At 34.8% G+C, this 27,878-nt stretch overlaps 1 protein-coding gene across 1 annotated transcript; it reads left to right on the forward strand.

Annotated features, from left to right (window-relative positions):
* The first annotated feature begins 140 nt into the window (after positions 1–140).
* On the forward strand, positions 141–27,246 carry LOC147069804 (T-box transcription factor TBX10-like). The gene is made up of 8 exons (XM_085950348.1): positions 141–152; positions 1,539–1,640; positions 3,705–3,934; positions 5,212–5,368; positions 6,214–6,369; positions 7,103–7,170; positions 25,911–26,002; positions 26,807–27,246. The coding sequence occupies exons 1-8, from the start codon at positions 141–143 to the stop codon at positions 27,244–27,246; spliced, it is 1,257 nt and encodes a 418-aa protein (XP_085806474.1).
* The last annotated feature ends 632 nt before the right edge of the window (positions 27,247–27,878 follow it).

Consider the following 27,878-nt stretch of genomic DNA (forward strand, 5'->3'; position numbering starts at 1 on the left):
ATGTATACTTTTCATGCGAGGCAAATATCGAAAGTATCTCATTTTAAACGGATGTGATTCTTTAGAAGAATATTTTTTTCGATTATGGTTTGGTTTAGGTAGGGCTTAATGAATTTTAAAAACCTAACCAACACCTAAGTATGACTGAAAAAGTGAGCATAATTTTTGTCGGATCGCCCATAGCATACCTAAACTATTATGCTTTTGCTTTTTTTTCGACCATGTCCGATCCTAATAGGACCATATGGGCCTCCACAGAGTAGAGGTTTGTATTAACAGATTTTGTTTTTTACAAGAAATGGATGTCAGCCACTTGCTCAACCTATTAGGTCTATATCCTGACTCACACACAGATTGAAAAACAATATGTGTACTTGCCAGATCCAGGATTCCAACCTGGGACCCACGGCGTTATAGTCACACGCTTAAGCCGAGCGGGCACCGCGGGTATAAGGGTAACGAGGGTAGTTTATCATATTTATGTATTGAGGCGATTAATTTATTGTTACAATAAGTTAACTGACTGAACTGTCAAAAAGTGCTATGTTTTGACAGCGCCTCTCTTGGCTGTGTTAACTTTTAGTGTGAGATAGACAGTTTTGATAGTTTAGACGACTAATTGTAACAATTTATAATAACTCAATACTTAAATATGATAAACTACCATCGATAGCAGCCTTGTGTGTAGAATAGATACGCTGTCACCTATTCTGGTCTTGTATTGGTATTTATTAAACCAGCGGTGATTCTTTTTTACCAAAAGATCTCCAATAAAAAAATCTCGAGAAATCATGAATTCGAGAATTAAATGAATTTCAAAAACTAACCAGCACCATATGCAAATTGTATTCTTAGTTCAATGAAAACAAATAAGTATGACTGACAAAGTTTAGTTTGCACTATTGTCGAATCTTAACAGTCTACCCCCACCCATCGCCACTGGATATTCCAACCATGGCCCCCACAAGGCGGGGGGGGCTGACAGGGCTCTAGCCTGGGGGGCGGTGCTCATGGGGGGCCCGGCGTGGCGAGTCGACCAAATAAGTGAGATAAACATACATCACAAATTCGCTCTAATACAGTTAAGTTAAGGCGCTATTTTCCTTTGTTAATGGTTATATTTTAAAACATGTGGTTGTGTGATGTAATTTTTAATTGCGTCGTTACGTGATAACTTCATAATTCAAGTGGATGTAAGCTTTAAAAATACACTAAAAGGTACCCTAAATTTTACCGTGAACGCCATTTGGAAAATGCTACTGTGGTGCGTCACACTGCCTGTATTCTTAACGAAAGGTCCTAGCCTAGGGTCCCGTTTCAGGATGTGGGGGTCATGATTTCAACAACAACAACACTTAACTCTTAAATCATACTAAATTGTGATAAAAATGCTATGGTTTATTCTATGCGTTTAGTAACAAAACGGAGGTATTGAGGTTTGACAAGCCATTTGAGGCGACATACGTCCTTCACAGATTGTAGGGCCAATGAAAAAGAAAATGCTTGAACACAAAGAATTAATTGTATCATTTTTTCAGCATGTTTACAAAGTGCCGGCCGTAGCCGAGGACGGGGAGTCGGTGCCTATTCGCCCCTCGGTGGAAGCGTCGGTGGAGGAGCGCCAGGGTCAGGCTCTGACAGTGAAGATTCCACATCCTTGACGAATTCCCAAAGGCCTACAGTACAGAGAAAAGAGGTAATTTTTAACCATCTCGTCTACTTATCTACTTACGTACATCTATATTGTGGTAGATCGTTATGAACATACTTCTTTCATAGGGGTCTTCAATTCTATGCGAACTTGGTCACCTCACAAAGAGATTTCTTAACAGATTTATTAGTACGAGAATGCATTTTAGCCATTTTTGAACAACCTCAGCAACCAGTTTTAGGTCTAAACACACATTGATAAATTGAATTTGCCAGGATCTAAACCAGAGCTCGAAATAGACCGAAACGCACTGGAGCGCCGTTCCTGTTCGTGGATTCTTTGAAAATTACGTTCCGTTTCATGTTATTGAGATAATGTTGCATGTAGGTATGTAGTTTTTAAAGTTGTTAGAACTGATTCGTGGGAAAAAAATTCGCCAGCGGCGCTGACAAAATATGTGTATTATTTATTAATGATTAGTTCTACAAGGTTTATAATATAATATAGGCTGTTCGGACTTCAGATGTGTTTGCAAAAAGGGCTAAAGGGGCTACAGGTCCAGGATTTTAAATAATTAGGTCTCCGAAACCTGAAAAATAATTTGAAATCACAAAAGAACCTTACAGCGAAGGAATACACAAATGTACGAGGTTCTAGAATTTTGAAGATAAGAGCCCAATTCTAAGAAAATTGACGAAAAATGAGTGAAAAGTGTACCAAAAAAACTACATCTTAATGTTGTATTTGGGGGGGGGTAATGTGTGTTAGCGCAGAGCCCCTTCAAATATAAATGAAACCCTGATTATTAGGCATATCGCCCTTATGATATCCGAAAAATATTTTTGAATGATTATTCAGCGCTCCGGTTCATAAGATTTTCTATTTCGAGTACTGATCCAAACTCAAAGTCCATGACTTCATAAGCAGACACGTTACCTCTAAAGACAGATCGCATTGTATAAAAAATAGCAGGCAAATACTCTTCAAGAATAAGCATTATGTTTAATTTAAATATACAATTGCATAGGTCGGTCCTTAGACTTTATGCGTCACATATATAGTATCGTCTCTGTTCTGGCAAAACACACTAACTGGAGAATACTAGTTTTGAGTAATTTGACTTTGAAATTGTTAAAATGATTGAAATAATGGTCTATCATGTGAGTTTATTAAGTAATCGTAAAAAGGATGACTTTAAAATAAAGACTGTTTATTTATTAAGAAGGTTTCCAGACGGTAAAGTTTCAAATAAGGAACATTTTGGTACTAACTCTATATGTCATTTTTTCGAATTAGCGTCTTCTGCCAGAACAGTGACGATATTATCGCACTAACCTCATCAGACGGCGGGGGATGATCGATTTACAATTCTTGAGACCACTGTAGCGAGAGAATGCCTCATCTGATCGGAGAAATTCTGATGTCAATTTGTGCATAAAGAACCTAACTAACAAATACATAAACAATCTCATTTCTACCCCAAAAACAATGACAAATAAGAAACAAAAGCTTGGTGAAGCTACTAGTAGTAATTCTGGCAGACAGTTTCAAAATTAGTGGACGGAAATTTATGGTGTAATTGAAAAACGTAATGTATTATGTTCTGTGAGTGGTATCTAGAATATCATCATTTGTTGATAGAATTTTTCAAACTATTTTTCCCCCTTAAAAAATGGCTCGGCACGTCAGACAGTCGAAGAAGTTCGAGAACCCTGTTATACATCATATTCTATATATTGAACATACATAATTTGAAAACGACGTAATTAAAACATTTAATTGATACTTACCTTGATTTAATATTCAAAAACCGATAGCCAGCATTGTAACACAAGTATTTCATGCAATAACTACTAGTTAAAATTGTCGTAATTAAATGGGATATCCGTAGCTTAATTGAAAAGGCACACTTGCACGGATCCAGCGGTAACAGTTTCAAATCCCGTTTCTAGTGGATGCATGAGATGTTTTCAAATTATGTATGTTCAGTAAGATTAAAATGTTATCTAGATAATTATTTTTACTGAGATACCTATTACTATTTTCTTGACAGACTCTTCCCCTCCACCCCAGTTTGTCGTCATGCTGCGCCTTGCTGGAGATGAAGCCCCTCTGGGACGAATTCAACGAGCTCGGAACAGAAATGATAGTCACGAAGGCCGGTCGAAGAATGTTCCCAGCCTTCCAGGCGAGGCTCGGAGGGCTGGATCCCAGCGCTGACTACATGCTGATGATGGACTTCATTCCAGTCGACGATAAGAGATACAGATACGCGTTTCATAGGTGAGTAACTATTCATAAAAGTTGCAGTCACCGTTGAACGAACCCTTGGCAAGATTAACACATCCAATCCAAGATTACATTTTGATTCGTAGGCATTCGGTACCCATTGGTGTATTGATTTCTCGACACGCATTTTTTAAAAATCTCTTTGTAGCTAGCTATTCAACGTAATTTTTTGTCGTCAGAAACTAAAAACGACAGCTTTGTTTAAGTTCTTCCTTTCAAATTTTTCAAGAAGGTAGGCTTTAACTTTAAATAATCGACTAGTTTTGAGTCTTCACTGCTGGATTCAAAGTACCTCTAACTTTTTTGTCAAAGGGACAATTTTGAAATCAAAAATATTTGGCGGGCCCCTTTCGTCTGTAATTATTTTCTGTTTTTAAAAAACATAAGGAAAAAAAAATATTTTATTGTGTTAACTTATATTTTTAACTAAATATACATTATTATTACTCTTAGGTATATATATTTACATATATACGAAATATACTAAAAAATAATATCAAATTGTTTTCACCGTGTGATTTAAATAAGTAGGTAAGTATAGATACAATTGTTTGTTTGAAACTAAATCCTGCAATCTAGGCTCAAATGTTGTGGTGTGAATACGCAAAACAGATGCGATATTATTAAATTTGATTTATTACTGATCATTGTAGAAAATGTATTTTCAGAAATATATAGGTAGTACTTCCAAATAAAGCAGCCATTTAATGCGCATACACATATCAAAATATATATCAATAGTGTCTGACCATTGATTATTGCCAGAGGATATTTAATTTTGAATGTAATTTTAATATTCGAATAAAATAATTACAAGATAAAAAGAACTTTTTATATACAACGTTTTTAAATTTTCTGTTGAATCATATAAACTTGACTTGACTAGCTTAATAATTTGGACGCGGAAGACGCACACGGCGCGTAATGACCAAGCGGCCGATCGATGTAATTAACGTGCAATTAAAATCTCATTATCTATTCAGCAGCGAATGCGTTAAACGATCAAAAAAATTTGTACTTGATAGAAATAATACTGAAATGTCATTTTGTCATGTCATATTGATTTCCATAGTAACGAACGTATATATTAATAATTTAGTTGCTAGGACCCCAGACCCCTAGCAACCAATAATGGTGTCGAAATAACTTTTCATACAAAACAGAATTAACTGACAATGAATGCAATTCTACTTAACGATGGCTAAAAGAGGAAAACAAATTTGTTCCAACATCTTGGTAGATACATTGATTTATTTAAATACATATTGCAGTTCCTCCTGGGTGGTGGCTGGCAAAGCTGACCCGACATCTCCTCCAAGAATCCACGTCCACCCTGACTCACCAGCCCCGGGATCGCAATGGATGAAACAGCTCGTCTCCTTTGATAAACTCAAACTGACGAATAACCAACTAGATGACAATGGACACGTGAGTTAAAATTTTAATCTCTTCTCTTGCTTATCAATTAGACTGTTTAGTGAACATCACCTTTATATAAGAATGTTTCTCTTCCACATCTTTGGTGATACAATATTCTTTTTATTAGACATATCTTAAACTTTCTCACAGGTATTCAAGTTATTAAGATTATTTTGAATGGTTACATGTAGGTTGTATGTAAAACATTTCACCGAGGCACAGTTCGTCGTGAACTTTCCATCGGAAAGAGATGACCGTATGCTATACGGTCTCCAAATTTATTAGATTCAATATGAACATTAATTCAATCTTCATAGCTGATTTTGGCAAAATTCATGAATTCAATAATGAAAACCTAACCTAACAAATAACCCAGTAGGTATATCGGCTATTTTCAAAATTTGTTTGCTGCTGGCTTCCTGTAAAATAAAGTTTTATATCTGTACTATATGAATACGACCCAAAGAGGTTGGACCGTCTTTAATATACGGCCATATATCTCCGATACTACGTTCCACAGTGAATTGTAATACGGCGAACTGCACTCGTACAAGTTTCCGGATACGGGTTTGAATATCCGAAACTCGGTTTCTTAGCTTTAACTTCATGGACAACTTAAACCAAACCATAAACTAAAACACTAAATACTGTAGGTGGACGATTCTGTGTGATTCGTGTTCTGATATATTCTAAAAGTTTAAAATGTTTAGCTAGTCGGGAAGTTAGTTAAAAATCGATTGCAAGATTTGTACCGGACAAACAACCACCGGACAAATAATAATACGAGCTAAGTAAAACGTTGTAAATAATAGCTTCGATAACCTTAATCCTATTGAGTGTTAAAATCTTTCTAGATAATTCTAAACTCCATGCACCGATACCAGCCAAGATTCCACGTGGTGTATCTTCCTGGAAGAGGAGCACCTCCTGCGGATACCACTGCTAACTACAGGACCTTCGTCTTCCCAGAGACCTGCTTTACGGCTGTCACAGCATACCAAAATCATAGAGTATGTAAACCGAAATCATTTTACTCCTTCTATAAACTAAATATGTAATTCAAAAATATGTTCACTACTTTCTCTCCTGCCGACAATATAAGTCAAATTTGAGAGGCTCTAAGCAGAATTTCTATAATGATTGATGTTAGCCATCGGTCAACACGATTCTAATTCCTCATATAGGTATATAATATATCTCATATATATTATATATATATACGACTATATGAGAACACAACAGAGGAGGAAAAATTCTTGCGTAGGTAACACAAGAGAAAAACTTTATTTAGCGCTATACACTAGTTGCGAAATTATTCGTAATCCACGGGCACGTACGACTCTAAGGCTTGTCCATATGGCGCGATTTGATTCGCGCGCATTCCAGGAACATATTCTGACTCATTGAGCCGTCCACATACACTCACGCCGTGACGACTGTCGCGCGCGGTCGAGATACTCATTGAGGTGTTCATATGCACTCGCGGTGAGACACGCGCTATGTGGACAAGGCCTAAAATGCATGATCCTAATAATAAAATGGTTTCATAATAATTAATATTCATTAGAAACCCATGAGACGGACAATATAATTAGGTGATGGCTAGTCGTATTTTTTGGTTTTATTAGAGTCAGCTAGAAGAGCTGCGAACCTGACAATTGAACTGATTTATTAAGGTATATTAAATAAATACCTACCCCCTTCCCGAATGTATTAAATGATTTTGTTTATTTTTTCTTACAGATAACACAACTAAAGATAGCTAGTAATCCATTCGCGAAAGGCTTCCGAGACTGTGATCCTGATGACTGGTAAATATTCTTTAATAAATTATTACTATATACATATAAAACTATAAAATACTCGGAATCTATTTAAAATGACCTTTTCTCAAAGAGTTTGGAGTTTAAACTATACCTAAAATTCGCCGGCTAGACGGCAGCGACTTGCCTGCGCAGTATAACTTGTGCAAAAAAATACGGAACACTTTGTGATGGCTTTTCGGTTTGCGCGAGCTACAGTTTTCCCGTCCACACACTCGGGCTTCCCGATACAAACCGGTCGGCGCAGGTAAGCTTGTGGTAAAGCATGAGCGTCTAGCCGGCGCTTAAAGGGTTTTATAATGAAAATAATTGGTTTGGCGGACCACCGAGAGAAATCCCAATATGTTGAGTCTTCAATGCATTATGTTGTAATTATTTATTATTATACGTAGTCCTGATTGGCAGTGATGTCCCGTGGGGGTGGGCAGATTGAGCGTCGCTTGCCGTCGGCAGTTAATCGAAGGGCGGCAAATCGACGAGAATCGTTAGTTATTATATATAAATAGGTACCTAAACTTAGTAATAATGGAAATATCTTTCCGTTAAAAAGATCAGCTCACTGGTTGGAAACAAAATGTATTAATTAACATAACAGTTTAACAAGACTGTAATTTTTTTGTCGGGTTCACGATGTGTAGTTTACTTCCGTTGTCCTTGGATCTCACATCCTCGATGACCGGCAACACGTGCAGATTTGCAAATTATTTTTGAATTGTAGTTAGGTACATACTTACCTAAGTAATTAATCAATCCAAATATTTTTGCCAGTCATTTGCGAGTTTTAAAAGTTGTCAGGTGTATTTTTAAATGTATCTGAAACCATGGACTCACAATATTGCTTATTGAAGCAGAGATGGCATTAAAATAAAATTTAGTGGTATTACATTTTGTCAGGAATGTATCCATACAACACATTTTTCTTAGATATTGGAGTCATGAAAGGATGATAAAAAATACTTTTTTAAAAAATGGGGCGTCATTTTGGCGCTGCCTAGGGGCGGCATTTTGTCTAGGGACGTTACTGCTGATTACTTTTGTTTTGTTTTGTTGAATGTTCAATAAAAAAATACATTGAAAATTTTGTGTTCAGAACCACTGAACTCGTAGGTGAACACCCTTAGTTATACCTGCAGGTCATGTATTTATCGCTAGATTAGACGGAGTGTCTGTGTATGGAGAATGTATCTGTATAAGTGCGTTATTCTGCGGTTGAAGCGATGAGAAGCTATGTACTAAATTTGGAAGTCAGTGGCGTCTGTTCAATCTCCTTAATCCCGCCTCCTCCCAGTGTCTTCAAAATCAATTTTAAAAAATCAGAATAGACCTTCCCACCCATTTTTCTGTGTGCGCGTCTGATTATTATATATCATCAGTTTCACCACTAAAAAGTGGCGCATGGAGATAACCAGGTTGACTCCAGACCATTGGACTTTTCAGTTCTTAACCGGACACGGTGGTATTGCCTCCAAGCTATGTCAGCTTGGCCTAATAGAATCTCCGACTTGCTTATGTGGCGAATTGCAGGATGCCGATCACATCCTCTGGGAGTATCCCCATATGTTGGTTGAAAGGGCAGAGCTTCCCAAGTCGGGCCTACCCTCAGGTAGACCGGTCGGCCATTGCGACTTGGTATCTACGAGGGAAAATTTCTCAGCATTTAAAAAGTTTGCGGTATTTTACGGCAAGCGAAAAGGTCTTTTCTCATCGAGAATTGACCGTAATACATTATATCGAAGTAGGGAGGGATCACGCACACTCTAGTGCACGCCAACCAAGGTCTTGGGAAGTTGCTCCTGGGACACTTTCAGCGCAAAATTGAAGAGCGTCTAACGTTCGTTACACCACGGTATACGCCTGCATAACGGGTGTGGGAACGTGGCGGGTGGTGGAGGGAAAAGCAAGTGTCACCACCAGGGAACTCAGAAATAATGGGAACTGAAATACATAACGGGTAAGGCGATAGCAGGTAACCGACTCGAGTAAGGAAGAATCCGTGTTAAACTTACACACGTGTCAAGAATACGTTTTACGTCGAATACTGAAAACTGCTCTCGGTTTATGAATTTACGCTCACTTAATGTTGGTGTATTACACACACTATTGCACGTGCATAATGCGTGCTTCATTTTCGTAGGACACTCACACATTCAAAACCCTGTATCAAGATGCGGCGTATTGAATATAGTCAGCCTATCGGTATTCTATTTATTATCTGTTCTGTGCCCTGTGGTCACCACTATAATCATTAATAATAATATCTTTTGTTATAGGGTGTGACTAGGAATGAGATTAATTGTTATTTTATTAGGTAACAACATTGGTAATACATAATATGGTTTTTATCCTATTTTTTATCATGAGGATCTCAAAACCCGTCATGCCTCCAAGTTCCTAAACCCGCCACTGAATATTAGTAGATAATAGGTATGGCTTTTTGAATTTCTATATTATATTGTTTAACATATACTTTTAGAACCACCTCTCACGTGCTCTTCCCAAAAACAATAATGGTAGGTAATTAACATATTGTATTTTTACAATATTTTTCCGCAAATTGCTACATTCATTGTCCAATATTGTATTTTCAATTAAGAAGTATACAAAACCACAATAGAATAAAAATTGTTTATTTTTATTTCTGAAGAGATCGCCAGATGTGGCGAGGTTTGGGCCACACATCGTCGTGGGATAATCATCTTAAACATAGGCCCGTCCTACACTAACGATTATTATATCAATAATATATTTAATTTATTATGTAAATAAGCCTTTTATACTCACTATTTCGTAATTATATTTTACTATCTATATGGGTACATAGATATTTTTAGACTTACCATAATTATTTATTTCAAGCCCGGACCACATAAAATAAAATAATTACAAGATAAAAAGAACTTTTATATACCACGTTTTTAAATTTTCTGTTGAATCATATAAACTTGACAATTCTATGTATTAATAATTTAAGACAAATAAGGCAATTGTCAACAAATCATTTTTTTGCTATTTTGCAACAAACAATATAGAATACTGAAATGTCATTTTGATTTCCATAGTAACGCACGTATATATTAATAATTTAGTTGCTAGGACCACCCCCTTAGCAACCAATAATAGTGGATTGGATTACGGATTTCTTCCGAAATAGCTTTTCATACAAAACAGGATTAACTGAAAATGAATTCAATTCTACTTAAAGATTGCCAAACGTATTAAAAGAATGCATTGTCATCGTGTTCTGATATATTCTAAAAGTTTCAAATGTCTAGCTAGTCGGGAAGCTAGTTAAAAGTCGATTGCAAAATTTGTACTGGATTAACAACCACCGGACAAACAAGAATACGAGCTAAGAAAAACATGGTAAAAACTAAAAAGTTAAGAATTATTTGATTGCTGTATTTCGAAAACATTACAAGTCACAAATTGTGTATCAATCAAATTAGTGATAACAATCTCTCACCTATAAAATAAATAGTTTTTATGTAAAATATATTATTTTATAGTAGGTAAGTGTTCTGTTCAAAAAACTACAAAAAAAGTTGCCTTTTATTTTGTGTACGAGGGTAGTCTCAGAAGTACCCGACCTAACAAAGAAAACATAGAAAATTTGGGAAAAAATATTTTTATATCTCTACGTAATTTCCTTTTAGGTCGATACACTTTTCCCAGCTATGTTCAATAGCTTTGATATCCTGTTTAATAGTGAGAATCGTCGAGCTCCTCAAAATAGCCATCAACCGCAGACTCCACCTCTTCATTGTTGGCAAATCTTTTACACCGAGCCATTTTTTCAAGTTTGGAAACAGAAAATAATCTAGTGTATAAGGTGCGTGAGGAAGCAATTCGAACTTAAATTCATTGATTTTGGCCATCGCGATAACGGATGTGTGAACTGATGAATTGTCCTGATGAAACGAAACTTTCTTTTTCGCCAAATGTGGTTGTTTTTTCTTGATTTCATCACTCAAACGGTGCAATAAGTTTGCATAATACACGCCGTTGATTGATTTTCCTTTCTGAAGATAATCAATGAAAATTATCCCACCACGGTATTTTCTATCATGGTCATTATTTTCAAACAACAACTGCTATCTATACGTCAGGTCGGGTACTTCTGGCACTAACTGTATTTAGGTAATATGAAGATTTTTGCAACTTATGTCACTCCTTTTTTTAAATGTGACATGTGACGTTTTCGAAATACAGCATTAATTTATTTAAATTGGAAACAATTAAGAATGGTCTAAATCAGCGGTCACCAACAATTGGTCTACGGACCACCAGTGGTCCGTGAGAGAATGTTGGTGGTCCGCGGAGTAATTTGAATACATATGCAATTTTCGTGTTTATTAAAAAGTTGATTCCATTTACAACTACATATTTGTGTGAAAAGACATTCTCATCAGTCACGGCAATTAAAACCAAGTACCGCAGTCGGCTGGAAATACAAACGGCTCTCCGTGTTGCAGTAACGTCATTGGAACCAAGAATCCAACAGCTTGACTCAAACAAGCAGCAACAAAGGTCACACTGATTATCTTTCTGTTACATGTAATTAATCTTTTATGCACCTCTATGTCGACGTAGAATTCATATTCATTTAATAATTGTATTGATTGTTTTTTAATAAAATGAAATTTAAAATGTTTTTTATTTGCATTTTTCGTAATGAATATCTATGTTAATAAGTTTTCTTTAATTTTTAACAAGTGTGAAAAAATACGTGGTAGTGGTCCGCGGGATTCAAGATTTTGAGTTAAGTCGTCCGCGAGGTCGAAAAGGCTGGGGACCGCTGGTCTAAATCAGACATGAAGTATTTATTTGATTTTGAGTCTTCACTGTTATGAACGTTTTTCAGGGCGGGTGTTTTATTTTACCACGTTTTTCTTAGCTCGTATTCTTGCTTGTCCGGTGGTTGTTTATCCAGCACAAATTTCGCAATCGATTTTTAACTAACTTCCCGACAAGCTAGACATTTGAAACTTTTTATAATATATCAGAACACGATGCCAATGCATTTTTTTAATACTTTTAGCCATCTTTAAGTAGAATTGAATTCATTTTCAGTTAATTCTGTTTTGTATGAATAGTTATTTCGACACCATTATTGGTTGCTGGGGCTCTGGGGTCCTAGCAACAAAATTATTAATATATACATGCGTTACTATGGAAATCATTATGACATATTGTCAAGTGCAAATTTTTTTGATCGTTTAAGCTAGTCAAGTCAAGTTTATATGATTCAACAGAAAATTTAAAAACCGTGTATGTATATAAAAAGTTATTTTTATCTTGTATTTATTTTTAAATTCTCACATTCATTCATTGTTTTGCGACTATTGGACAAACAATATCATAACGTGCGGACGAGTCTTTAGACTCTATTTTCAAATCTCGCTTAATATCGTCCGGTTGAGTCGTTTGAATCTTTCTGTCAAAACATTAAGCTATCAACTGTCATAAGTGTTTAACAGCGGCAATCAACTGTCACAAATGTGTACATGCAGCTATTAAACTGTCACAAATCATACTTGTTGATATTCTTGAAGCATTTATCGGTAAAATCATATATTTGGTACCTATTCAATATAAATTTTACTGAAAATCCCAAAGAATTCGGACTATATAGAATGAGTCTTATATGATTATAGTGTACATTATTTCTATTATTATGATATTATATCGCATTTAAATACTGTTTGAATGAACCATGGTTAAGTTGGTCTGTACACCATCGTGCGCAGGAGCGTAACAAGGTCAGCGTTCGAAATGGAAACTTTTACGAACCGGTGTAAAAAAAATTTACCACTAATATCGCCTGGCAACATCGACATTATATATTGTTGTGACCCCAAGAACCTATTCCAATTGTCAGAATGCGTTCCGTATATTATGTATACGAAGTCTATGGGATCCTGGACTATACCTATCAGTCTCTAAAACGTTATATTAGACAAGTATTCTTATATGCTACTATTTATTTTAATATACTTAAGTACCTACCTATATCAGCGCTCGAAATGGAGAATTTTACGAACCGGAGGAACATAGGAAAAACAGTGAATTTTCAATATTGAATATTACTCGTAATAAAACAAATCATTAACTTAAGGGGGGGCATGCTAACCTAACCAATTTTTTTTAAACGGTACATGTTCATACACGCGCGTTACCATGATCTTACTCCCTACTTCATTTATCGTTTGTCAATTTATGGCTACGGCCGTATTTTGTAGCTTAGCCACTGGGAAATGCCAATAGAAATGGCGTATTTCAAAAAAATTCTATCTTATTCTTAGGTCAATAATTATTATAAAGCGAACATTATTCGTAGAATGTTTATCACACTTGAATGGTCAAAGACATTGCTTATAATTAGTATCTTTAAAATTTAATGTGTAAATCTTACCCATTTTTTGAATAATAAAATGCCTAATTCTTGTCAAATTTGGGATCACAGAGATTATCAATATAATTTTGTATTGTAAATATTTCACTATAATAATGTCGACATAAATTTTACTAATGGTTTTATAAATGCTTTTAAAAATTAATAAATATAAATAATCTTAAAACCACTTCACATGGACGTACTGAAATATGACTATATTCTAAAATATTAGAGCGAGAGGTTTAAAAGAATACTATTTTATGTAATAAAAATACTTTATGTAGTCAGCAAATGTTTAAAATAAATATAAAGGATAATAAGGCTTCAAAATTATGTAAATAGATTATCTAAAACGTTAAAGAAATGTCCAGGATCATATTTTGAAAATAGCATAATAGCTCCATTTTCACATACGCTGTGCATGTGGGCCAACAGTCATACGTATTTATTTTCATGACTGAAAATTACCGATAGTGTTGGTTAGTTTTTAAATTTCAATATAACGCTGGGTAAAAAGAAACATGGTAGACTTAACAGTGGCGAAGGGAGAAGGTAGGCTGTTAAGATCCAACGTAAATAGTGCAATTTTGCCAGTTAAACGTATTTCTTTCCGTTAAACTAAGACCACAGTGTGTGGATTGTGTTTATTCTTTTTTACAACGTTTTTCTTACCTCGTATTCTTGTTTGTCCGGTGGTTGTTTGTCCAGTGCAAATCTTGCAATCGATTTTTAACTAACTTCCCGACTAGCTATACATTTGAAACTTTTAGAGTATATCAGAACACGATACCAATGCATTATTTTAATACTTTCAGCCATCTTCAAGCAGAATTGAATTAATTTTCAGTTAATTCTGTTTTGTATGGAATTTCTGTTATTTCAGAAAAATCCGTAAAAAGTAAAAGACTATTATTGGTTGCTAAGGGGGTGGTCCTAGCAACTAAATTATTAATATATACGTGCGTTACTATGGAAATCAAAATGAAATGTCAAAATGACATTTCAGTATTCTATATTTGTTTGTTTGTTTGTTTTTTATTTACTTCATATCAAGTACAAGATTGAGCATATTGAGCATAATAATTCAACAGAAAATTTAAAAACGTTGTATATAAAAAGTTCTTTTTATCTTGTAATTATTTTAAATTCAATTAAGCCCTGTCTAAACCAAGCCATAGTAGATAATAGTCAGCAAATAATCGTTTATCTATAAAATATCTAAAATTATGCCATTAAACAATACATAATTTTGGATATTTTATAGATAGAAGAATATTTTTCTCTGTTATAGTTTGGTGTGGCAAAGCATAGTAACTTACCGTAAAAACCCTGAAAAAGTGTGCACTATTTTTGTCGGATCGCCCATAGCAGACATAAGCAGAGCAATTATGGTTTAGTTAGGCAGGCTTTAATTGAATTTTAAAAATTAACCAGCACCATCTTCAAATTGTATTCTTAGTTCAATGAAAACAAATATTGACATAGTTTAGAGCACCCCTTGCCACTGAGACTTGATTGGTTCATTTTGGACCTTGGTTGAGTTTTGTGTGTGTATGAATGACCAAAACTTAGCATATGTAAGTAAGTATATGAAGTTCTATTTGTCAACAGAAATGTCATAAATATTATGTTCTAAAACCTTTTGTTACCAATTGAAAATGTCCGTTACGACAATGCTAATTTGTTGGTATCTACTTTAACTAACATATGAACTGGCATATTGAAGTGTGTATTAATTATAATACAACTATTAAATCATAATATTATGGTTGTAGCCTAATCTCAGTTTGAAAATAAATAATAATACCAACCGTGTTTTACTTATACATGGATTTTATGTCAGTAGTAGGTATACTACCCAAAGAGGTTGGGCGGTCTTTAATATACGGCCATATATTTCCGATAGGTACAACATGTAACCGTGAAGTGTGATACGGTGAACTGCATGTACAAGTTTCCGGACTCGATATAATCAAATGTATTTATTTGAAAATGTGCGGAGAGTTCTCCGCGACACTGAAGTTATATCTTTAGTTATTTTTACCCACGACGTGTAGGTATCTATATGGTTTACTCGGCTTCCTCTTTTAGTTCTGGCAACTTTGTAAGTGAGCGATACGCACGCTATACGAGTATTTATTTATTTTAATATTATAAGGAGGAATTTGAATTTTTAATAAACGCGTTTCTCTTATCTCGGACGCGTCTCAACATCTCCATCGACTAATTTCTCACACCTCTCACGGTCGTTAGCGGCGCGCCTCTCAAACTGTGTGACTTGTAACGAAATTGGTTGAAACCACAAAGTAATAACTAATCATATAAAGAGCAGTGGCGAAGGATGGAGGCAAGCTGTTAAGGGGGGACATGCTCAGCGTAGGTCAAAATGGAGCTTTTGTTCTATTTTCAAAGCATGATCCTGGACATACCTTAAACGTTGTAGATAATCTATTTATATAATTTTGAAGCCTTATTATCCTTTATATTTATTTTAAACATTTGATGACTGCATAAAGTATTTTATTACATAAAATAGTATTCTTTTAAACCTCTCGCTCTAATGTTTTAGAATATAGTCATATTTCAGTACATAACTGTGCAGAGGTGTTAAGATTTTTAACATTTATTAATTTTTAAACGCATTTATAAAACCATCAGTATGATTTATATCGACATTATTATAGTGAAATATTTACGATAAAAAATTATATTGATAATCTCTGTGATCCGAAATTTGACAAGAATTAAGCATTTTATTATTCAAAAAATGGGCAAGATTAACACATTTGAAGATAATTCTAAATATACTAATTATAAGCTATGTCTTTGACCATTCAAGTGTGGTAAACATCCTACGAATAATGATTGCTTTATAATAATTATTGACCTAAGAATAAGGTAGTGTTTTTTTTTAATACGCCATTTCTTTTGGCATTCCCCAGTGGTTAAGCTACAACATACGGCCGTAGCCATAAATTGACAAATTATAATTAAAGTAGGGAGTAAAATGATGTTAACGCGCGTGTTTGAACATATACCGTTTAAAAATAAAAAATAAAATTTTCGGTTAGGTACATGTTCAAATACGCGCGCACAGTACACACAAATTTTTTGTCAGCTATACGTTTTTGTTTTTATTGAACTAAGACTACAATTTACAGATGGTGTAAGGTTGGTTAGTTTTTAAAAATCAATGAAATCCTGCCTAAACCAAACTATAATAGTTTTAGTATGCGATGGACGATCCGACAAAATAGTGCACACTTTTTCATTCCTACTATTTCTTTTCGTTGATTCAATAATATAAATAATATTACACGTCATGATGTTGGTTGTATTTTTAAATTAATTAACCCTGCCCGAACCAAACCATACTAGGTAAAATATATTATTATATCTATGACATATTCAAAATTATGTATGACAGGGGTGGCGAACCTTTTTACGTACGCGTGAATTTTTTATTAATTTTTTAAAATTTATGCGAAAGTTTTCTAAAAAAATAGTTAATAATTGTATTAAAAAGGTTTAAAAATTACAATTTAGTTATTGATATTCTATCTATCATCGTTTTTTTTCAGCCGAAGGCATATCTTTTATTTTTTGAATCGTAGAGTCATAACTCAAATTTTGCAATTTTGTCATTTTTTAGTTAAACCAAGTGATTCTAAAAGCATTAATATATATAAAGAAAAATAATTGGTTATCAAAAGTCACTTTAAACCATGTGAAAATCGTTGAAAAAGTTGACTACTGGTGTCACTCACATTTTTTCAATGAATAATGTGAGTTCTATCGTCAAGGCATTTCTAACCAATCAGGCTGCTTTATTTGTCATAGGATTTAGATCAGTTCAGTTTCATAGCTAATTTTGGCAAAATTTTATGAATTCAAGAATGGAAACCAAACCTAACCTAACAAATAATCCAGTATATCGGCTATTTTCAAATTTGTTTGCTGCTGGCTCCCTGTAAAGTGCAAACCGACAAGAACCATGTTTTATTTAGACATGAATTGTATGTCAGTAGGTACTATACGACCCATAGAGGTTGGACGGTCTTTAATATTCTGCCATATATTTCCGATACAACATTTCACGGTGAAGGTACAAGTTTCCGGACACGGTATTATGTGTGGGTTCCGCATATTATATATACGAAATCGTCAACAGCGCCTGGTCTGAAATGCACAGACAGGAAGAGACTTAGAGCGGAATGCAGAAACACTGTCCTTAGTTAAGATCATTTCTATTGAAAATAATACCATATTTAAAAATTCTTTTTCCTATAGTTTAGGTAAATTATTTTATAGTTGTTAAACGATGACAAAAATATGACAACTGCATTTTATAAATGCAATAACTATAAATACATATTAATATTTAATTATAATACTCTTATGTTTCCGTTATAAGTCATTATACGTGATTCCACAGGCACCGTAAGATATTTTTTTAACACTAGCGTCAAGTGTCATTCTTCACCTGGCATTTTATATTTCTGCGGGCTGGCGTATAAAAGTAAAATAATATTCTGCAAGTACATGCCAAACGAATTAACACTATAAATATCCGTATTGAGATACATTGTTAAATGAATTTGAGTGTATGGACTGTTTTATAGACATGCGAATTTATTTTGAGAGCAGCTGTCAGTGGTAAATGGTAATACAGAAGGGGGCGTGTTCATAACAAAAGTAGTCTATGGTTAAGGATTCCTTAACTCTATACTCAGGATTGTCTATAGTTAAGTCATGCTTTTCGGCGACTTATCCTTAGGATCGAAATCTTAGATTGTGCATTCCGCTCTTAATATTATTATGTTGGGAATCTGTGCACTCAGGAAAATATAAATCTAGTCTCGATTACGCTTGAAACTTTTTTTAATGGCGTACCGGCGATTATTTTTATACACGGCACAAAAAATACACCACTTAAATTTATGAATGGCACATATTTTTCCAGAGAGTGTATTTTTTCGTGTTTTATATTTATGGGATAAATAAATCGGGCGGTATACGTACAAGTAAGTACCCAACGCGATTTATCGAATTGACGTGGGCTTTTTTGATAGCTCTTCATGTTGTGTTGATGTACAAATCGATTTCTATCAACAATGTATCTAAAATTCTCTAGTACAAAAAAGGCAGAATCTAACAGACAACGTAGGATTATAAATAATTATAATGCACTTACGGTGACGATTAGTTGTAATTATATTGAGATGCACGTCGCGTACTGTCACGATGTCACGGTGACAATTTTAGTCTATGGTTTCGTCATTCCGCAGAATATTTTTAACGATCACTATCTCTTTAGAAGTGAGATGGAATAAGGAACCGAAGGGTAGGTTGGTTTAAACTCCCCAAATGAATAACTCAGAATTTGGTGCGTGAATGAAATGAACCCTGGTTTTATTATCTCCTTCCAAATAAATATCAATTTAATTATTACAGGTAAGTTTACATATTTATAATTTAGCTGAGTGAAATCACGAGTATGCGTTCTGGTGGATTACGAGATTCGACCGGGCGGAGCGTTCGATAACCTTACGGTTAAATCTTTGATAACTGACTGACAATATTGATTTCATGTACCTACTGCGTATTTTTATAGTGATCCGATACAATAGAAAATGCTGCTATCACTACTTGAATATTTTGATAATCAAGCTTTATTGTGTAACGCATGATTCGTTTTGTAAATTATAAATAATTGATTTTAATTTGAACAATTATGCAGTTTTCATAATTGTGTAAGATTGATTTTCATATAAACAAGTTTTGTGCATATCATAGCAAACTTAAATAGCATTATTTGTTAGGTTGAAATATTGGTGAATAATTGAATTATTAAATTATTTTTGCTAAATTAGCTTTCTGTTAAAATTTGATTGAAATCGCTTGTTTTACAATTTTAACAATATTATGTTGCAAGACACATTGTAATTATAAATTAATGGTTTTCTGCCAAGTCATGCGGATGGTAGGGTATTCACCCTACATCTCTATAAATTCAATGATGGAGAGTGCCAACTCTAATGTATTAGTATTTTGAGTTATTATTCATGCTAATTTCAATTAATTTTAACACTTTATACGTGTGCGTAAGTACGTTAAAATTATTTGCTGTATTGCATCCATAGATAATAATTTAATAGAAAATCCACAGAGAAAACCGCTAAAAACAAATAACACGCGATTTTGACATGATTCGAAAACGTTTAGGCATGTAGAAAATAATAAAAAAAACTGTTCATTGGGTCATGCGGTTACCGATGTAGCGCGGTACGCGTGAGGTGACCCCATTGTTGTTCTTGTGATTTCGACAGATTTTGCTAACTGACAAAGGTTCAAAATGTGCTACGGGATGAATGAAATAAATAGACGTCCGCTACGATTTAATACTGAAAAAAGACGAGGACTTTTAATAAATGTCTCTATCTACTACTTAGTAGTTTTGATTGATTTTTTCTCTTAACATAATGTTTTTTATTGCGGATTGAAAATAATTATTCCTGAGGCTTTAAATAAAAATAAAAGAACCCTCTTCTTGTTGGAACCTTAACAGTCGAGGTATCCATAAAGGCATCTAGAAAAAAATATTCCATTCACCTGTATAATTTGTACTATTTTCGTATTTAGGTATGATCCAGCGCTCGAAATGGAAAATTTTACGAACCGGAGCGCTCGATAATTTTACGAAAATATCAACTATATTATACTATACTACATTAATTGTAAATGTGATTTGTAGTGTGTTATTTTTTTTATTAAATGAAATATCTAGCTCAGACGGTCAAATTAATATTTCCACGAGACGGAGCAATAATTTTGTGGATTTTATGAACCGGAACGGCACTCCGGTACGTTCCGGTCCATTTAGAGCCCTGGTATGATCCCAATATTGAAGCTCGATTTGATAAAAAAGGATTTCAAGTTATACACATTTATATTTTTATAAAAATCGATGTTTTCTAAAATAAATATAAAACATATTAAAACTATGAATTATTCAAAGATATCTTAGGTATGGCATAGAAAACTCAATAAACTAAATTTAAATAATAAATATGATCATAAAATATATGGTAAAAATAAGACATATTTGACAAATTCACATTTTATAACATTGTTTTACAATTATTGTAAGTTTATCTTTGACTTAAAATAAAAAAATATTTTTCTTTTTATTGTTTTCAGATATATGTTTATTAATAACCTATTACAATTGAAATTGTAAATTATCAAAAAAATGTTGCAAGCTTCGAATTTTGCCGCTAGGTGCCTCTGATAAATAAAGACATCGCCTTACATAATATAATATTTTATTTAGAATAATATAAAAATGTATTTTCACCACGAGAAAATAATTTTAAATATTGAACTGCATTTTAGTAAGATGTTCCAAATTCTAAATTCAAATAAGTTCAACCCGGAAACGGAATTGGTAAGAATTATTTCAATATGCCTTCTATCAAGGAAAACTGATTCCGCGTTTACCAGAATTTGTTGGATCGAGCTTGAAATAATGACAGGTTGTTTATTTTTTCGGCGCCACTCGTTTGTATCATTGCTGCTGGCCCTTGCGTATCGATTTGACGGCCATACTTATTATATCCACGTCTAAACACTTCCGAATGAATCAAAAGGAATTTTTGTGATACCCGCTGCATATAATAATATGTAATTATATCAATATAAATGTAAGGGATCTGGGGGAAAAATCATATAACAGCATAGGTAACCAACATGAGTAAAGCCTCAATGACATTGAGTTACTTTACAAGTTGCTTGTTGGCGAATTTACAATCTCCTTTAAACTCGCCCAGTGTCATCATCGAACAAGCTAACAATCTAACAATCAATATAAACAATCTACCGAGAAAAGTTGAAAGCCGGTCAATTTTGCGAGCTTAAGCGTCAATTACATTGAGCTACTTTACGAGCTGTTTGTTGGCGAATTTAATAGCGGGCGATACAGCTACTGCGATTTGATGATTACACACAAAACTTTCCATTCGCTGAGAAGCCACAAGCCAGCGACTATTTTGACAGAACGTAGTTCGTTTTTTTTACCGGGGGTTGCTACTGCGCTCTACTGCGCAGGCGCAGTAGGCCCACACGCCGGCATGTAGCGTGTAAAGTCGACCGGCTTTCAACTTTTCTCGGTAGAGTGTTTACAACCTACTCATTAGCTTGTTCGATAATTACACTGGGCGACTTTACAGGCAGATTGCAAATTCGCCAATAACCAGCTCGTAAAGAAGCTCAATGTAATTGAGGCTTTAATGACATTGAGCTACTTTACAAGCTGCTTGTTGGCGAATTTACAATCTGCTTGTAAACTCGCCCAGTGTCATCATCGAACTAGCTAACAATCTAACAATCAATTATAAACAATCTACCGAGAAAAGTTGAAAGCCGGTCAACTTTGCGAGCTTATGCGTCAATTACATTGAGCATTTTTTTTCCATTGTTAATATAAATTTTTTATATTTACAAATAACATTGATAAAATCGGTCAAAAATAAATCTAGTATAATTTATACTATTTAAGACATTTATTGTTAATATTGTATACGTTCAATCTTGGAAATACACAAGTTTAATGGAGTAAATAATATTGTAATAAATATCAACAATAACGTGAATTTAATATGAGATTGCTGTTTCTGATAGTAAAGACATAATGAATGGATTAGCGAGATTTAAAATAGTAAAGCAAATAATCATGGCGTACTTATGGCCTTTCCGCATTATAAATCTAATTAGTCAGCCAAATATGAAACTGCCGTAAAACGTATGATATCATGGTAGAATTACTTTTTTAAAAGTGCGAAGCATTGTTTTTTTCCAATCTTTCTCATTTTTAATAATTCATGTGAAAAAATAAAATGAATCGGCAACCTACACATGGGTATAAATCAAACTTCATTCAAATTCAGTTTATTTCTAATGTAGTTATTTTTTATTAAAAGTATTTTTTCTGTTTTATTTTCGCTTTTATTTTATTTTCCATAAAAATTTTTAAAGAAATAAATCCCGAAATCCCGGGATTATGTTTATCAATCCCGGGATTCATAGGTATCGAAAATAGCTCGGGATCCCGGAATTCGGGATCCCGGGATTGGAATCCCTAGTTGCTACTGCGCTCTACTGCGCAGACGCAGTAGGCCCACACGCCGGTGTGTAGCGTGTGCAGTTGACGGGCTTTCAACTTTTCTAGGTAGATTGTTTACAATCTGCTTGTTAGCTTGTTCAATGATGTCACTGAGCGACTTTACAGGCAGATTCTAAATTCGCCAACAAGCAGCTCGTAAAGTAGCTCAATGCAGTGACGTCCCATGGGGGTAGGCAGATTGAGCGTCGCTTGGGGGCGGCAGTTACCCAAAGGGCGGCAAATCGAAGAGAATCACTAAGAAAATATAGAAACAGCTAACTAAGCTTAGTAATAACGGAAATATATTTCCATTAAAAAATCCAGCTCACTGGTTAGAAACAAAATGTATTGATTAGGTAGGTATCTACTATAAAAGTTTTATCAAGATTTTTTGTCGTGTTTGCGATGTCTAGTTTACTTCCATTGTTCTTGGACGCCATGTTCTTGGTGAACAGCAATGACACGTGCATACCTAATTTAAAATGTATCCAAATATGTTTGCCAGTCACTCGCGAGTTTTGGAAGTTGCCAGGTGTATTTTTAAATGTACCTACCTATCTGAAATCGTAGACTCGTAATATTGTCTATTGAAGCAGAGATGGCATTTAAATTAGATTTGGTGTTATATATCGTCGCTATAGGATTGGTTTGTTGGATATCCGTTTTTGTCAAAATCGACGTTTTAATGCAGAATATTTTTTTGTATCTCAATGGACCAGAATCATCATTTTCTTTAAATTACTTTGTAATGAATACAGCATTCATATGCTGTAAAAAAACAATTTAAATACCTCCATGTACTTAAAATAGGTTAATGCAATTTGTTTTTTGTCTCCTGATCATTTGACATTATTTGGTTTATTCGACAAACCGATTCTAGATCGACGATATATTGTTACCTAATGTATCCATACAACACATTAATTTCTTAGATATTGGAGACATGGATCAAGGATGATATAATGTACCAACTGGATAAAAAAAAATGTGGCGGCATTTAGCCTTGGGACGTCACTGGCTCAATGTCATTGATGCATTACACGCTGGCGCAGTAGTGCGATGGAAGCGACCTCCCGGTAAAAAAACGAACTACTCAATTCTTCTTCTTATTGTGCCATCCCCTATCGGAGGTCGGCCACCATCAAGGCGATCTTATCTTTGTCGTCTGCTACCCGGAACAGTTCAGTGGAGCTGCACTCGTACCAATCACGGAGGTTCTTAAGCCACGAAATGCGGCGCCGTCCTCTGCTACGCTTCCCATTGATCTTTCCTTGAATGACAAGTTGAGGAATGCTGTATTTTTGTCCTCTCATAATGTGGCCGAGGTACTGTAGTTTCCTGGTTTTGATACTACGTAGAACTTCTCGGTCCTTCCCCATTCGATTGAGAACTTCAACATTTGTCACCCGGTCAGTCCAAGGAATTTTGAGGATGCGCCTACACAGCCACATCTCGAAAGCTTCAGGTCTCCGTGACAACTACTCAATACATCCTGTCAAATTAGTACCAAAAATGACGGTTTCAGCTCGCTAGCTTGTTGGCTTCTGAGCGAGTGGAAAGTTTTATGTGTCATCATCACAATCGCAATAGCTGACTCGCCCATTCGCCAACAAGCACCTTGTAAAGTAGCTCTATGTAATTAACGCTTAAATCATCATCATTGCTAAATATTCGATTGAAGAATCTGCATAATTATTTCCAACATTCTGTAAGGGTTTTAATTCCGTTAACTTTACTGTCGTTTCAAGGTGGAAATGCATTGTATTAATAATTTTAATAAAAATGTACTGTACATGTACTGAATCCAGATGTTTTATTAAATAACTGTACCGGTTTCGTTCCTTTTAGAGAAGGGTATTTTCAACTGAACATTTTCATATTAATATTGACCGAAAGTAGGTACTTGATGGAAATTAAATTTAAATTCTAATGGATTTAATTTTATTGTGACCCTTGACTTGATAGGTAGGTAATGGAGTTTTTACCTACTTTGTTGTATTGATTATATTATATAATATAAGTATTAAGTTAGTATATAAGTATTAATAATATATTAAGTTGGAGTTAATAGTATTCGTCGTCAGTATTTGCCTTTTGGCGAATGTACACTGTGCCGGAAGATGCCGAAAGGCAAAACCCGACTCAAATGGAATAGTACAAAACTTAATCCATTAGAATTTGTACATTTGCAGTTGAAAATGTCCACTTCAAAAAATTCAAAATTTTCAGTTTGAAATTTTGAGGCGGACGAAACCGGTATAATTATTTAATAAAAACGGTTGAAGACCACTATAATATTTACGGAGGAATTATGCCCTAGGAACTCCATAGTTGCGTATGTAACCATTAGGGTTAAGAGCGTACATAAGTGAAACGGCAAATAATTTTCAACAGTATGTAGGACGTAATTTCGGCCGCGTTGCCAGTCGGAGAGCGACCTGTTCGCACGTCAATTTGTTTTGTGATGGCGTCGGAGGAATATATTCTTAAATCGTGTAAAGATGACTAAAAAACGTTCCGCATTTACCTGAAAAAGAAAACATGCCAACGAATATACTATTATTATTACGAATATAATAATAAACATAACATTAAAAGGACGCATGTTGAATTTTTATGACAAATTATGTTTCGTTCGGCTCGCGTCATTTGCACAATCCTCGCATCGCCTAGTCACGATCTTTTTAGAACATGCCACAGCTGAAGTATAGACTTAACTACCAACTATCCCGGTTTGGCCAGAATCGCCCCAGAATTGAAGCCCTCGTCCAGGATCCCAGCTAGAGCTTTACTATTTACCATGATATTGTGGTAGCATAAGGTAGCTCCTCGCCCCATATGTCTACGACACGGCGACAGACAAAACCAGTTCCTCTTCTAACGTTGGACCTTTCCATTTCTTCAGGAAAGTCATTTACTAGCAAGCGAACAGTAGTTGATGGTTACAATTATTTTTTAGTGTGAAATTCAATTATTATCTGTTTGAATCTACTGTCCATTTCTAAAGTCATGGGTGGTAGGTGCAAATTCCGTTTGTCATTTAATCCAGAGCAAACCAAATGGTCTGGTCGTATACCTACCTAACAACCATTCATAGTAAACAATCGGTTAATAAACCCAAGTGAACATAATATTGTCAATTTGCATTTTTTTAATTATATAATTTATTTACAGTGGCACAGAGGTGATCAACCAAATGCAAATGAGTGGAGGTCAAAGGGCAGGAAGAAATCAGCATAGGACGACGCCAAATATCCAAAACAAAGGTTTGTTTGTACAAATATATCTTTTTGGCTCTTGTCTATTTAATGAAAGCCAGCGGATTATTTCGAGGGCTTAGTGTCAAACAACACTATCTACAAAAGTGCAACTTTACAGGAGAGCCAAAAATCGTTATTTTTGATTCTTGTTACTCAACAAGGGAAGTGTTTATTTAAAACCTAATGTTAATATTTTATAATTTATTGTGTATTGTACATTTATCTTGCTAATGATGATGTTAAAATTTATATGGATAGTTTTAAAAAAAATATGAAAACAAGGGTTACTTATGTAGTTAGCGTAAAACTTTACTGACGATTTAATAAGAAATTAGAAAAATTGACATAACGTTGTTTGACTATCATGTAGCCGTAAATGTAAAATAACGTTATCTCAAAAAAAATAACTTTTTTGTAGATAACGTTGTCTGACTTTAAGCCGATTTGTAAGGTTACGTAAGTTTAGGTTATCATTCTTGAATCCATGAATTCTGGCAAAATCGGCTATGGATGTTACCGCCTGGCTTCCAGTAAACAGACTTGTACCTTTTTTATATTACAGATTCATGTATGCAAAAATATAAATTATACAGTGCCATCCCGTGGGGGTAGGCAGGTCATGCGTCGCTTAGTGGCGGTAAATAAAGGAACATATTATAATACTTATATTTAAATTTTGACTGAAAGCCATAACAAAAACGTTTTTGTGCCTCCTGTAAAATTTTATTTTTGTGGGTTAAGTCTTTCTTTTTTTTAACATTCATAATATATGACTATTTTTTAACGTTAATTTTTTTATTATCGTTACAGAAGAAGATCCTTCTGGCAGCCACTCTTCGCCAGCCCCCCACGGAATCTCACTCCAACCTTCGAACAACAATATCACCACAAATAACAACAACAACCTTCCTCTTCGCTCAGACCCTGGCCTCTCGCAGTCACCTCTGCGTTTCCCCACCGCACCATCAGTACTACAAACTCCCTCCAGTCCGGCTTTACTGGCCCAAATCTCCCAGCCGTATTCCGCGGACGTGTGCAACTATGGGCCAGTTTACCACCACCATCATCATCACCATCACGCTGCGGCGGCCATGGCTGCCAATCACCACCACTACCAACTTCAGGGGAAGCCCCCGGGCTACGGTAGTTACCCCGGACAGGCTGGTCAGCTGTATCAGCCAGGGGTCGGAGTGCAGCAGCAGACTTCGCCTTACGTCATGCCGATGCCTCATGACTATGGCCCGAGATAGTTTTAGTGATTTTAATATGTGTTGTGGTAAATTTATAATAATGTTGATTAAGTAAAGAAAAAGTGTATTGTGAGGTTTGATTTGATGTCGAAAATTCTATCATTCCCATAAACGTTGTTTCCCATCAGCATTGCAAAGAGTTATATGATAGATTATCAGTGCTAGACATGGAACATTTTACGAACCGAAACGCTCAATAATTTTCCGAAAATATCTAATTTTATGTATATTTTACAAAAACATCTGTTAGATTTTTTGTTATATGGGTTATCTAGCTCTGATGGTAAAATATTTTTTCCGCGTAATGGAGAGATAATTTTGGGGATTTCATCTAGCTCTGATGGTAAAATATTTTTTCCGCGTAATGGAGAGATAATTTTGGGGATTTCATGAACTGGAATGGCGCTCCGGTCCATTGCGTGCCCTGTATACCTAAAGATATAGAGTGGCGCAGGCGAATATTTTATTATTTTATTTGATATATTTCTAATACTAATTTACTAATTGATTTGAGTTGTGTACTACTCCATTCGAGTCATTTTTGCGACCCGGGTTTCGCCTTTGGACATCTTCAGGCACTATAACGCACTCGCCGGGTCTTCCGTTAACATTGACTTTGCCAGGGCTTGAAA

Source organism: Rhyacophila brunnea, unplaced genomic scaffold, assembly GCF_057557595.1.
Source record: "Rhyacophila brunnea isolate RB1 unplaced genomic scaffold, BYU_Rbru_1.0 scaffold_23, whole genome shotgun sequence".
In the NCBI taxonomy this organism is placed as follows: Eukaryota; Metazoa; Arthropoda; class Insecta; order Trichoptera; family Rhyacophilidae; genus Rhyacophila; species Rhyacophila brunnea.